Raw genomic sequence first — 12,190 nt, 5'->3', positions numbered from 1 at the left:
GAAGAAATGTCTTTATTGATCCTGGCGTTTCTCACTTTGTATGTGTGCTGCACTGTACACCACACAACGTGGGAAATGTTTTAAAGTCAGACTAAACATATTATCTTTCCAGTACAAAACCTATGCTAGACTCATGCAGACTATCTTCCACTGTGGTGCAAAGGTGTCTGCCTGGCACTCGACAGCCTGACTGTGCTATAGCACTAGGAAGAGAGGCTCATATGTCTGTAGATATGGCTCTGTCCTGCTCTCTCCCTCTCATGTAGCAACTTTGAGTGCTGTGCTGCGATGTGTGAGAGTTTTGTAAATCTGGGCCTTACAATCTACATTTTCATCCCAGCCCTTATCTGCATTATCATATACATCCAAACATACATCACACATTATAACAGAATGTCCACTAAAGGTAACTTTAAAAAAACACTTTATTTACATTTAATAACAAATGAACAGTAACAGTAAGTAAGACATGGCACAAGAACATTACTCTGCACTGCTGCCATTACTCCACATTCTTGAAGAGCCTCAGGGTGTTCACTAGGTGAATACAGTAGTAGAATTAAACAGCACTTGATCCGAGCGCTGCACCTGGCCCTTTTGCATACACAGTTCAGCACCGTATTCAGGTCTGTGTTGCGCACACGGATTTTAACAGCCCCCTCCTATCTTAAGGCTGTCACAGTTTGGGAAGATTTAGGGCCAGATTTATGCTGGCCTTGCGCCACATTAGCGTCATTTTTTTTTCTTTACACTAATGTGCGCTAGAAGGGGAAAAATGCTGCGCCATATTTAGAAAGTGGTGCAATGCTTGCATTGCGCCACTTTGTAACCCCTTGCGCCACATTATGCCTGCGCCAGGCATAATGTATGCAAGGGGGGGCATTCTGGTGCTAGGGGGTCTTAAAAATGGCACAAAAGGAATTTTTGAGATTCCATTGCACCATTTTTATAGTCATTTTTTAACACCCGCGAAGTCCAGGCATTATAAAGAGGCTCCCATTGATTACAATGAGCCTTTGGGTGCTTTGCAGGATGTGTTAGAATTTCTGAAGCTAATCCTGCAAAGTGCTGGACTAGCGTCAAAATTATGATGCTAGTCACCCTACCTACCGTCACTGTGCGCCATATTTTAAATACTGTGCTATCATGGTGGCATTAGGGTGGTGCTAAAGGGCACAAGAATAGTGGCTCTGCACTAGGTGTAGCGCCACTTTTCCTAAATCTGCCCCTTAATTCCACAATCAAGGGGCGTGGGCTCTAGTGCACCCGTGACTTCCCCACAAGTGAGTAAGTTTACCGTCTGCAGTACAGCTGCGGGGTCAGTATCTCTGCCTGATGATATTAACATCACTGATGAAAGGCTCCAGGTGATGGAGGAATCCAGCCACACATACGAGGTCCCAGCGTGACACAAAGCACTGTGAACATGTAAATAATTATTTTAAACTTGCTTCACACACACACACTATAGACTGCTACAAAAAATGCAAAACTCTGTAAGATAAAAAAGTAGTTCTAAAAAAATAGATTTTGGTAACATAATACACATACTGTTCATTGGGCAGTTTTTTTCCAACTATGTTTTAAAAGCACACACTTCACAACCCAGCTGGTCCCTTGCACTGTCACTTAAAAAGAACAAATAGGTGGCATTAGAAAGCTTCAAGTGATTCCATCAATTAAAGGCAATACTGGCTTCAAGTTTGTCCCCCACCCTCAATCCCCTCCCTCTGTGATCTCCCGTAGGCCCTACCCAAGTCCACTCCCAAGAGCCGTTGCCCAAGCTCCCCATATCTTCTCCCATTTCCCAGGACAGCCCCGCCCTCTATATAGCACCTGCTCCGCCCTCTGGCATCAGTCCAGGTCATGCTGCCAAACTAATACTAGTCGGATGCCTGTGTTTCCCCCACCACCCCATGTCCTTGCGTTATTGCGCTTAACCACTCCCAAAGCCAGTCTTAACCAAATTGTGGTGTATCTGGGCCAGGAGTGGTCTCATGATATTCCAAGGATTAGCCACTTAGGGTCTGAAGGTACGGCCAGCGCTATGATTCAGGACACTTCACTGATTATACTAGTCCAGTAGTGCCGTATCCGGGGGCAGTCCCAGAGCGTGTGTATGAATGTTCTTCTTGATGGAGTATTTAAAGCAGCAATAAACATGAAACATAGTACACTTTTTGCAACTTTTTTTGAGTGGTATCAGCACAGTGCCACTTGTGAGACCCTCAGGCGCCTCGAGAAGCTCACGGGTGAGTAGCTGCGCTTTACAAAAACTGATTGATAGACTCACCCATTACTAAAAGGCAGTTTTAGGGAATGACTGAGTCACATATTACTACAGATAAGTGTGTGCTATACATTCTCTCAATGTCGCTAATAGAAGTGCTGTAAGATTAGGGATCTTTTGTTGCCGATTAGCCATATACGGACCCTTGGGTGCAGATCCACTTGCATTTGCTGTAGCATTCTACACTCTTAACTCGGTCATAACCCAGGTAGGCACATTCCGAGTAGTCAGCCACCACAAACCTACAATATAAAGAAAACAAGTTCAGATTTACATTTTCTGCAAGTTTCCGTTTGGTGCAGATTCAGTGCTGCTAGAAGGCTTGGATATGAATACATATTTAATATACAATACAATACGGAATACACAATATACAAGAGCAAGGAATGGGAGAGTCCCATGACAGACACTGGTCAGTGGAGGAGGAGACTGATGTACTGCTGGTTAATATAAGCGACACGTGATCTTCCAGGGAACCAGGTCTCAGTCTGGTTAGCCTCCAGTCCCTCTTATGTAACATTGCGCAGCAGTGAGCAAGAATTGCACGGCTACTTATTGGCTTTGCCAACGCTTGCTCCATTAGGTCTCACCTACACCAGCTATTGACTTTGGCAATGATTTCTATCCAGGCTGTACGGCAGAGAGGTTGCTGTGCACCATGGTTAAAACTAATTTTAAAAAGTGCTATGACATGGTGAGCACAGGTGGGGAACAAGCTTGCAATGGAGGGCGAGAGGGAGAAGCTGGAGGAGCCAGCTGTCAATTGATGGTGGTCAGAACTGGGGCAGCAGGTTCACATAGGAGAGTGGGCGGGAGGGGATGCGGCAGCAAGATGATAATGGAGGACGGGGGTAGGAGCTGGTGACGCAAGCTTACAATGGCAGGCAGGTGGGTGAAGATGGGGAAGCAAGCTGACAGCAGAGGGGAGACAGGAGGAGCTGGGAAAGCAAGGTGACAATGGAGGGTGCGCGGGAGGGACTAGGGCAGCACACGGACAACGGAGGATGGGCGGAACAGAAGGGGAAGCAAATTAACGAGGGCATCGTGGGGAACCAAGTACAAAAACTGAGAGAGGGCAAGAGAGAGGAACTTGGACGGGATATAAAAATATAATAATTTGATTTTAACTTTTAACCTTACCAACTTTTGAACCCTGCAAAGTGACAAGTAAATTAAACAGTACTGGAAAAGCCAATAGGGCTCTTCTATAGAAGAGCTTTTGGCTTTGGCAATGTGGTGGTGCCAAGTTGTACACAAGTGTGGCTGCTGTTAAGCATGGCTAAATGTTAGGAGTGTGAAGTGTCACAGTAGAGTAGGGGGTAGTGTCGTAGACTGGATTTATTGGAGTGTTGTTAGGGGGAGTAGAGTTGGGTAGAGGGGAGTAGGGTTCAAAGGCAGAGTGTCAGAGTGCAGTTTCAAAGTGCAGTGTCAGAGTGGAGTGGGGTAGAATAGAGTGGAGTGGATTGAGGTAGTGTGGTGGATTGGAGTAAATTGGGTGGACAGGACTGGGCAGAGTGGGTTGAATTGAGTGGGGTGGATTGGAGCCGGTGGAATGAATGGGTGGACTGGATGGGGTGGATTGATATGGAGTAAAGTAGGTTAAATGAGGATGCATTGGAGTGGGGTAGATTAGACTGGTTTAGGGTGTGGTGGATTGGATTAGAGTAGGGTGGTTTGAAGTGGGGTGAAGTGGAGTGGATGGGGGAATTGAGTGGGTGGACTGGAGTAGAGTGGGGTGGATTAGACTGTAGTGTGGCAGAATGAAATGGTGGGGTGGAATGGAGTGGATTGTGTGGGGTGGTTTAGAGGGGAGTAGATTGATTGCAGTGGGGTGGATTGGACTAAGGTGGGCTATTTTGGATTGGAGTGGAGTAGATTATTTTAGACTGGAGTGGGGCAGATTGTTTTAGATTGGAATGGGACAGATTGTTTTGGATTAGAGTGGGTCAGACTGTTTTGGAATGAAAAGGGCAGATCATTTTAGATTGAAGTGAGGTGAGCTGGGAGAATTGGAGTGTGGTAGACTGGTGTGGGGTGGATTGGAGTGGGGTAGCCTGCATGATTATGCGTTAAAGCATCATTTGAGAAATTGCACCTAAAGAAAAAAACAATGTTGCTTTTCAGTAACATAATCCTCATCTTTTGAGAACAGCATCTACAAGGAAAAAAGTAAAGAAAACAAGAGTGCAAAGTAAGAAAAGAAGGCAAAATAAAATAAAGTTAACTATAGAAAATAAATCTTTGCAATTGTGTTTGTCCTGCTCGACACGTTGCCTTCTGTTTGCAGGGCACTTTAGGTAAAAAAAGAACAAAATAGTATCTCAATCACATCAGGAGAAGTGCATGAGCCCTGATTAAGTTGAATCAATCAGCTCCTGGTCCCTGCTCCACACAGAGGAACAGAAATAATGTTAGGCCTGCCTTGACGAATTACAAGGCTGTAAAGATAAGTGCCACTGTGTTCTTTTTTAAAATATATAAACAATGAAGTGGAGCGACCCCTTGGGCAACGGTTGCTCCCCTGTGGGACATTTTGTTAAGGCCTTTTCTGCCCCCCAGGGGGGAAGATTGGCATATTTTAATTAGGCCCATCTGCCCCCAAGGGGGGGAGCGGGAGGGGGGGAGAGAAACCTCTAGACGCCAGTGAATATTTACTTTTTTTCCGTTTAAACAGGAGGGGAGCTGCCCCTTAAGCAAATTTATTTTAGGTCATTTCTGCCCCCTTCGGGGCAGATCAGCCTATTTTTATTAGGCCAATCTGCCCCCAAGGGGGCCAGCAACCACTAGACACCAGGGACTTCTTTTTTCACACCACCTTCACTCAATGGGAGCGACCCTGTAGGCAAGGGGCGATCACAAGGGTGGGGGGGGAGGGCGGAGGGAGGGAAGAGATATTTTTAAAGGCCTTTTCTGCTCCCCTAAGAGGGAGATCAGCCTTTTTTAATTAGAAACCACTAGACACCAGCGATTTGTTGTCTTGCACCAATTTTATTATTTTATTTTATTTACAGATGGGGAGCAACCCCTTAAGCAAGGGATGCTCCCCTGGGAGGCAATTTCATTTTAGGCCATTTCTGCACCCCCTCCCTCCCCTTGGGGGCAGATTGGACTATTTTTATTAGGGCAATCTGCCCCAAAGAGAGGTAGAAACCACTAGACACCAGGATTTTTAATTTTTTAATTTTTTAACACAAATGGGGAGTGACCCCTTAGGTAAGGGTCGCTTCCCTGGGGGGCAATTCTATTTTAGACCATTTCTGCCTATTAGGGCAGAACCCACTTAGGCACCAGGGATTGGGGTGGGTGTGTGTGTGTGTGTGTATTTGGGGATGGGGGTGAAACAGCCCCTTGGGCAAGGGTCGCTCCCCATGGGGGCACATTACTGATGGCTATTTCTGCCCCCCCTTGGGGGCAGATCAGGCCTATTTTTGTAAGGCCCAACTGCCCCCAAGAGGGGCAGAAAGCCCACTGGACACCAGGGAAGAATTTAAAAAACAAAAGGGGGAGGGTGGGCGTATGGCTATACCCCCACCCCAAATACATGGGGACAGAGTTGTTCTGTCCACCGGTGGGCCGATGGGGCAATTACCCCTGATCCACTCCCCGGTGGCCTACTAGATGCCAGGGAATTAAAACAAAAAGAATTGTGGGGTTGTGGCTACCAACCATTATGGGCATGGGTATTCCACACCCAACTGAAGGGGGTGACAGTCTTTCAGCTCTCCCCCGCACACTAAAAGATCTTAACCCAACGGCAAGCAAGACGACATTTGATTATTTGGGGTTTGGATTTTACATTTGGGCCATGAGAGCTTGGCTAACTCTCAAAATCGTCCCACTTGGAATGGTGAGGGCTGCTCTTTTTGGACTTTGGGACGCTGCCATCTAGAAAAATCTATGAGACCTAGACATCTGAAAAATAGAAATCTGGGTAAGTCCGGGGTGGTGTGCTTCACATGCACCCGCACCATTTTCTTACCCAGAATGCCCTGCAAACCTCCAACTTTGCTGGAAATCTCATTTTTATGATGGAACCTCCCGGAATCTGCAGGAGTCCACAAAGTTCCTACCACCCAGAATTGTCACACCTAAACCAATAAAAATTCTCCCCCACTTGTCAGCCTAAAACAAACGTGTTTTCCAAACTGCCCTTTGGGACCCGCTTTGGCTCCCCCTCAATTTCGATACGTTTTTGGCTCTTCCCTGTCACAGGCACTTGGCCCACCTACACAAGTGTGGTATCATTTTTATCGGGGGACGGAAGGGGAATGTTGGGTGGTAGGAAATTTGTGCCGGTGCAGTGATCCCACAAAGAAGTGTGGGGAAAATGTGATTTTTTAGCTATTTGAGGTTTGCTGAGGCTCCTGGGTAAAAACACACTATGGGATCCACGCAAGTCACACCTCCCTGGACTCCCTCGGGATGCTAGTTTACAGAAATGTCTGGGTTTGGTAGGTTTCCCTAGATGGCTGCTGAGCCCAGGACCAAAAACGCAGATGCCCCCCCTCCCACAACCCCTCTTCTGCAAAAAGAGGTAGTTTTGCAATTGATCATTTTGATGTGTCCATGTAATGTTTTGGGGCATTTCCTGTTGCAGGCACTCGTCCTACCCCCACAAGTGAGGTATCATTTTTAATCAGGAAATATGGCGGAATTAAAGGTAGAAGGAAGATTGTGGCTCCCCTCAGATTTCTGTACTTTGCAGCACCGAAATGTGTTTTTTGTTGACATATTTTGAGGTTTGCTAAGGATTCGGGGTAACAGAACCTGGTGAGAGCGCCACAAGTTACCCCATCCTAGGTTCCTCTAGGTGTCTAGTTTTCAGAAATGTCCAGCTTTCCTAGGTTTTTGTAGGCGCCAGATGAGTTAGAGGCCAAAACCCACAGCTAGGCACTTTGCAAAAAACACGCCAGATTTCAGTATAAAAATGTTATGTGTCCATGTTGCGTTTCCTGCCGCGGGAACTAGGCCTACCCACGCAAGTGAGGTACCATTTTTATCAGGAGACTTGGGAGAACACAGAATAGAAGAACAAGTGTTATTGCCCCTTGTCTTTCTCTACGTTTTCCTTCCAAATGTAAGGAAGTGTGTAAAAACAAAAACAAAAAAAAAACGCCTATTTGAGAAATGCCGTATAATTCACAAGCTAGTATGTGGACCCGGTATTCAGAGATGTGCAAATAACCACTGCTGCTTCTCAACACCTTATCTTCTGTCCATTTTGAAAATACAAAGGTTTCCCTGATACCTATTTTTCACTCTTTATATTTCACCAAATGAATTGCTGTATATCCGTTATACAATGAAAACCCATTGGAAGGTGCAGCTCATTTATTGGATCTGGATACCTAGGTTTCTTGATGAACCTACAAGCCCACAATATCTCCACAACCAGAAGAGTCGAGTAGACGTAACGGTATATTGCTTTCAAAAGTCTGCCATAGCTGGAAAAAGTTATAGAAGAAAACGTGGACAGAAATGGCTTTTCTCACCTCAATGTCAATATTTTTTTTATTTTAGCTGTTACTTTCTGCAGAAAAACTTTGAAGGGTCTACCCAAATGACACCTTGCTGAATTCAGAATTTTGCCTACTTTTCAGAAATATTTAGCTGTCCATGATCCAGCATTGGTTTCACACCCATTTCTGTCACTAACTGGAAGGAGGCTGAAAACACAAAAGAATTAGTAAAAATTGTGTTGAAAAATGTGCTTTTCTGATTCAAGCCTGCCTGTTCCCGAAAGCAGGGAAGATGGCAATTTTAGCACCGCAAACACTTTGTTGATGACATTGTCATGGAAAAAAAAAAACACATGCTTTCTTCTGCAGCCCTTTTTTACCCCCATTTATAAAAAATAAAATAAAATAATAAAAATAAAAAATTCTAGCTGTATTTTGGCTAATTTCTTGGTCTCCTCCAGGGGAACCCACAAACTCTGGATACCTTTGGAATCCCTAGGATGTTGCGAAAAAGTTATGCGGACCTAAGCAGGAACTACCTCAAATAACCAAAAAAAAGGCCTGGCACCTGAGGGGGAAAAGGACTGTCAGCGAAGGGGTTAAATACTATGAGTCTTTAAAAATACTTATGGTCTAGAATTCAGTTAGAGTGTCCTGATTATTACAGATTTAATGATGTTATTTGATTGACTCCCCTGGTGAGAACGAAAATGGTGATTCTACCTATAGATCAATTGTGCTGGAGCAGAACTATCTGAGGTAATTTTGGGGGAGCTAAAATATGGTGCTACCATGAAATATTGGGGTTCTGCTCACACAAACGTTGAAGAATGCATGCAAATTTGGGGGGTCCTGGGTAGTCCATATAGGTTTTCTGATCCTTTATGCCCAGTCTCAGAGAGAACATTTCGGAATCCTTCAAAAGGTCCAATGCCTATGACTCCTGAAGTGACAAGCTGAGCCCTCCGGAACGGCTTGGAGTGTAATTATGAATAAGGATTGTATGAGTTTGTGAGATGGATAATGGTTTTCTGTTTGCGTTGTCTGGCTATGTGCTGCTGGTTGGCAACATTGTGAGAGGTAATGATAGAATGTGAGAAGACATTCCCTGCTATGGTCAATGTGAAAGAAGGACAGAAAAAGAGTAGAAGAAAAACAATCTGACAATTCATCAGATGATGCCAAGTTTAGCTTTTGAATATGAGACACCTCCATATACTGATGCTGCAGGTACAGCAGCAAGAACTCCTACTACAGAAACACCCGACACTCGTGCTGGGGGAGACGGTGGTGCAGACACATTTCTCCTGCTCCCACTGGGGTAATACCGAGTGCACCAACAAAGATAGAAATGACAGCAGTGCCTGGCACTAGCTGAACTATGCAGCGGAGATACCTGATGCTGGCCTTCCAGAAAAGTACTTGAATAAGCAAATAAAGCAATTAATAGTGAAATTTAAAAAATTGAATTTGATGAAATGCTTTAGGGAAATGTTGATTTAAATAAACTACTGACCTACAATGCTAATGAAATGCAGTACCTGTATAAAAAGGGTGCACGATATACAAACCAAGCAAATGATAAATCAGAGGAATTGGCTGATGAATTAGAGAGGGACAGCAGAAGAATAAAAAATGTGAAACAAAAATTACAAAAGGGATTTGACTCTTGATGAAAATAGAGCAATGGCCTTGATTACATTGAGAACTTGCCAAAGATTTAATTGAGTAAACAAGGGGCTGGAGTGATTCAAAGAACTATCAAGAAAGATGGCAAAAAAAAAAAAAAAGGCATCTAAAAAGATAAAGAACGGCAGACTCTAGACAAACACTGGAATGAAAAACTGAAAAGAAATATGGATACTACGCCCTCGGGAACATATCTCCTTACATCTTCAGCACCTTAGTGAACCTGATCTTTTCAGTTGTACTGGCAAAGCATGAGTTGGTTCACCAACTGGCTCAAAGGCACACATCATCGAAACTAGTAGTGGGAGCAACCTCCCTGGTGTAGAGTTGGTCATGTGGATCAGGGTGTTCAAGCATTGAACGCAAGGTAGTAAGACTTATAAAACTGGCATGAAACTTTTGGGTTTTTAGGTCTGGCTTGAAAGCACAGCTAGTGGCAGACATTAGGTGATTAACCAACAAAAGGGATTTAAGAAGCACTACCAGGAGAAGGCCTTTGGCTCCACCCCCATTGGTAGCCAGTGGTAGATGTTTTTGATTGGGCAGAAGGTTGGGGCTTCCACAAAAACAAAATGTACTTGCCCTCCACACACCTGTATTATTTAATTATCCAGCTGCCTCACTGAGCAACAGTATGGCTGCCGGAGCTTTAACTTTCAGGACACTTGTAATGCTATTATAGTGTCCTACATCAATCAATCAATCACTCATTAAACTTATAAAGCGCGCTATGTACCCGTTAGGGTTTCGAGGCGCTTGGGGTAGCTGCTATCGTTCGAGGAGCCATGTCTTGAGGAGTCTCCTGAAGGTGAGGAGGTCCTGGGTCTGGCGTAGTGAGGTCGGGAGTGAGTTCCAGGTCTTGGCGGCGAGGTAGGAGAAGTATCTGCCGCCAGAGGTCTTTCGCTGGATTCGGGGGACGATGGCGAGGGCAAGGTTGGCAGAGCGTAGTTGGCGTGAGGGAACGTAGAAGTTGAGTCTGGTGTTCAGGTAGGTGGGTCCGGTGTCGTGTAGTGCCTTGTGTGCGTGGGTGAGGAGTTTAAAGGTGATCCTCTTGTCCACGGGGAGCCAGGGGAGGTCCTTCAGGTGGTGGGAGATGCGACATCGGCGGGTTATGTCGAGGATCAGGCGGGCGGATGCGTTGGAGTCGTTTGATATCTTTTGTTGGGATGCCTGTGTAGAGTGCGTTGCCGTAGTCGAGTCTGCTACTGACGAGGGCTTGGGTCACCATCTTTCTGGTTCCTGTTGGAATCCACTTGAAGATCCTGCGGAGCATGCGGAGGGTGTTAAAACAGGAAGAGGAGACAGCGTTGACCTGTTTGGACATGGTGAGAGCGGAGTCGAGGATGAAGCCGAGGTTTCGTGCGTGGCTGGCTTCCCAGGGCGGTGGGCCACCAAGAGTCGTTCCAGGCCGAGGGGGTGCGGCCGAGGATGAGGACTTCCGTCTTGTCGGAGTTGAGTTTCAGGCGGCTGTTGCTCATCCATTCGGCAATGGATTTCAGTCCCTCGTGGAGGTTGGCTTTGGCGGTGAGAGGATCTTTGGTCCGGGAGAGGACGAGCTGGGTGTCGTTGGCGTAGGAGAGGATGCTGAGGTTGTGCTGGCAGGCCAGTTGTGCGAGGGGGGCCATGTAGACGTTGAACAGCGTTGGGCTTAGTGAGGAGCCTTGGGGGACGCCGCAGATGAGGTTGGTGGCTTCGGAGCAGAAGGGTGAGAGTCGGACTCTCTGGGTTCTGCCGGAGAGAAAAGAGGAGATCCAGTTGAGGGCTTTGTCTTGGATACCGGCTTCGTGGAGGTGATTTAGTAGGGTGTGGTGGCAGACCGTGTCGAAGGCAGCGGAGAGGTCTAGGAGGATGAGGGCTGAGGTTTCGCCGTTGTCCATTTGTTGTCTGATGTCATCTGTGGCGGCGAGGAGTGCAGTCTCTGTGCTGTGGTTGCGTCTGAAACCGGATTGGGAAGGGTCTAGGATGGAGTTGTCTTCGAGGTAGTGGGAGAGCTGTGCGTTGACGATCTTCTCGATGACTTTCGCTGGGAAAGGGAGGAGGGAGATCGGTCGGAAGTTTTTGAGGTCGTTGAGGTCAGCCTTAGGTTTCTTGAGGAGGGGTTGGATTTCTGCGTGCTTCCAGCTGTCCGGGAAGGTAGCGGTGTTGAAGGAAAGGTTGATGATCTTGTGGAGTTTGGGGTCGATGGTGATGTCGGCTTTGTTGAAAACGTGATGTGGGCAGGGGTCAGAGGGAGATCCCGAGTGGATGGAGTTCATGGTCTTTAGGGTTTCGGCCTCGTCTACTTGGGTCCAAGTGGTGATGCGGTCGGCGTGGGAGGAGTTGTTTGGGGTGGGGTCTGGCGGAGGTGTGGTGTTGAAGCTGTCGTGGATGGCTGCGATTTTCTGGTAGAAGAAGGTGGAGAGGTCGTCGCAGAGTTTCTGGGATGGAGGGACGTCGTTGATGTTGGTGAGTTCCTTCACGATGCAGAAGAGTTCCTTGCAGTCGTGAGCGTTGTTGTTAAGGCGTTCTGTGAAGTGGGAGCGTTTGGCGAGTCGGATCAGTTGGTGATGTTCGCGGTTGGCTTCCTTGAGGGTAGCAAGGTTGTCGGGTGTGCGCTCGAGGATCAATTTTTTCTTGAGTTTCTGGCAGGTGCGTTTGGAGGTGGTCAGTTCATCTGTGAACCAGGCTGGTTTTTTCTTTTCTTGGTTGACGGTGGGTCTCTTGAGTGGTGCTAGGATGTTGGCGCAGTTGAGGATCCATTGTTGGAGGTTGA

General features: G+C 46.5%; 1 protein-coding gene across 1 annotated transcript in view; it reads right to left on the bottom strand.

Moving 5' to 3' along the window:
* Positions 1-407: 407 nt before the first annotated feature.
* Positions 408-12,190, bottom strand: part of LOC138246798 (uncharacterized) — a 58,656-nt gene continuing 46,873 nt past the window's right edge. The window contains exon 6 of the mRNA XM_069201560.1: positions 408-2,532. Coding sequence (XP_069057661.1) covers positions 2,418-2,532 — 115 coding nt within the window. The 3' untranslated portion in view covers positions 408-2,417. The remainder of the gene's footprint in view (positions 2,533-12,190) is intronic.

The sequence above is a fragment of the Pleurodeles waltl genome, chromosome 7 (assembly GCF_031143425.1).
Source record: "Pleurodeles waltl isolate 20211129_DDA chromosome 7, aPleWal1.hap1.20221129, whole genome shotgun sequence".
NCBI lineage: Eukaryota > Metazoa > Chordata > Amphibia > Caudata > Salamandridae > Pleurodeles > Pleurodeles waltl.
Note: the sequence above shows the minus strand (reverse complement) of the source record. Positions and strands in the feature narration are given on the sequence as shown.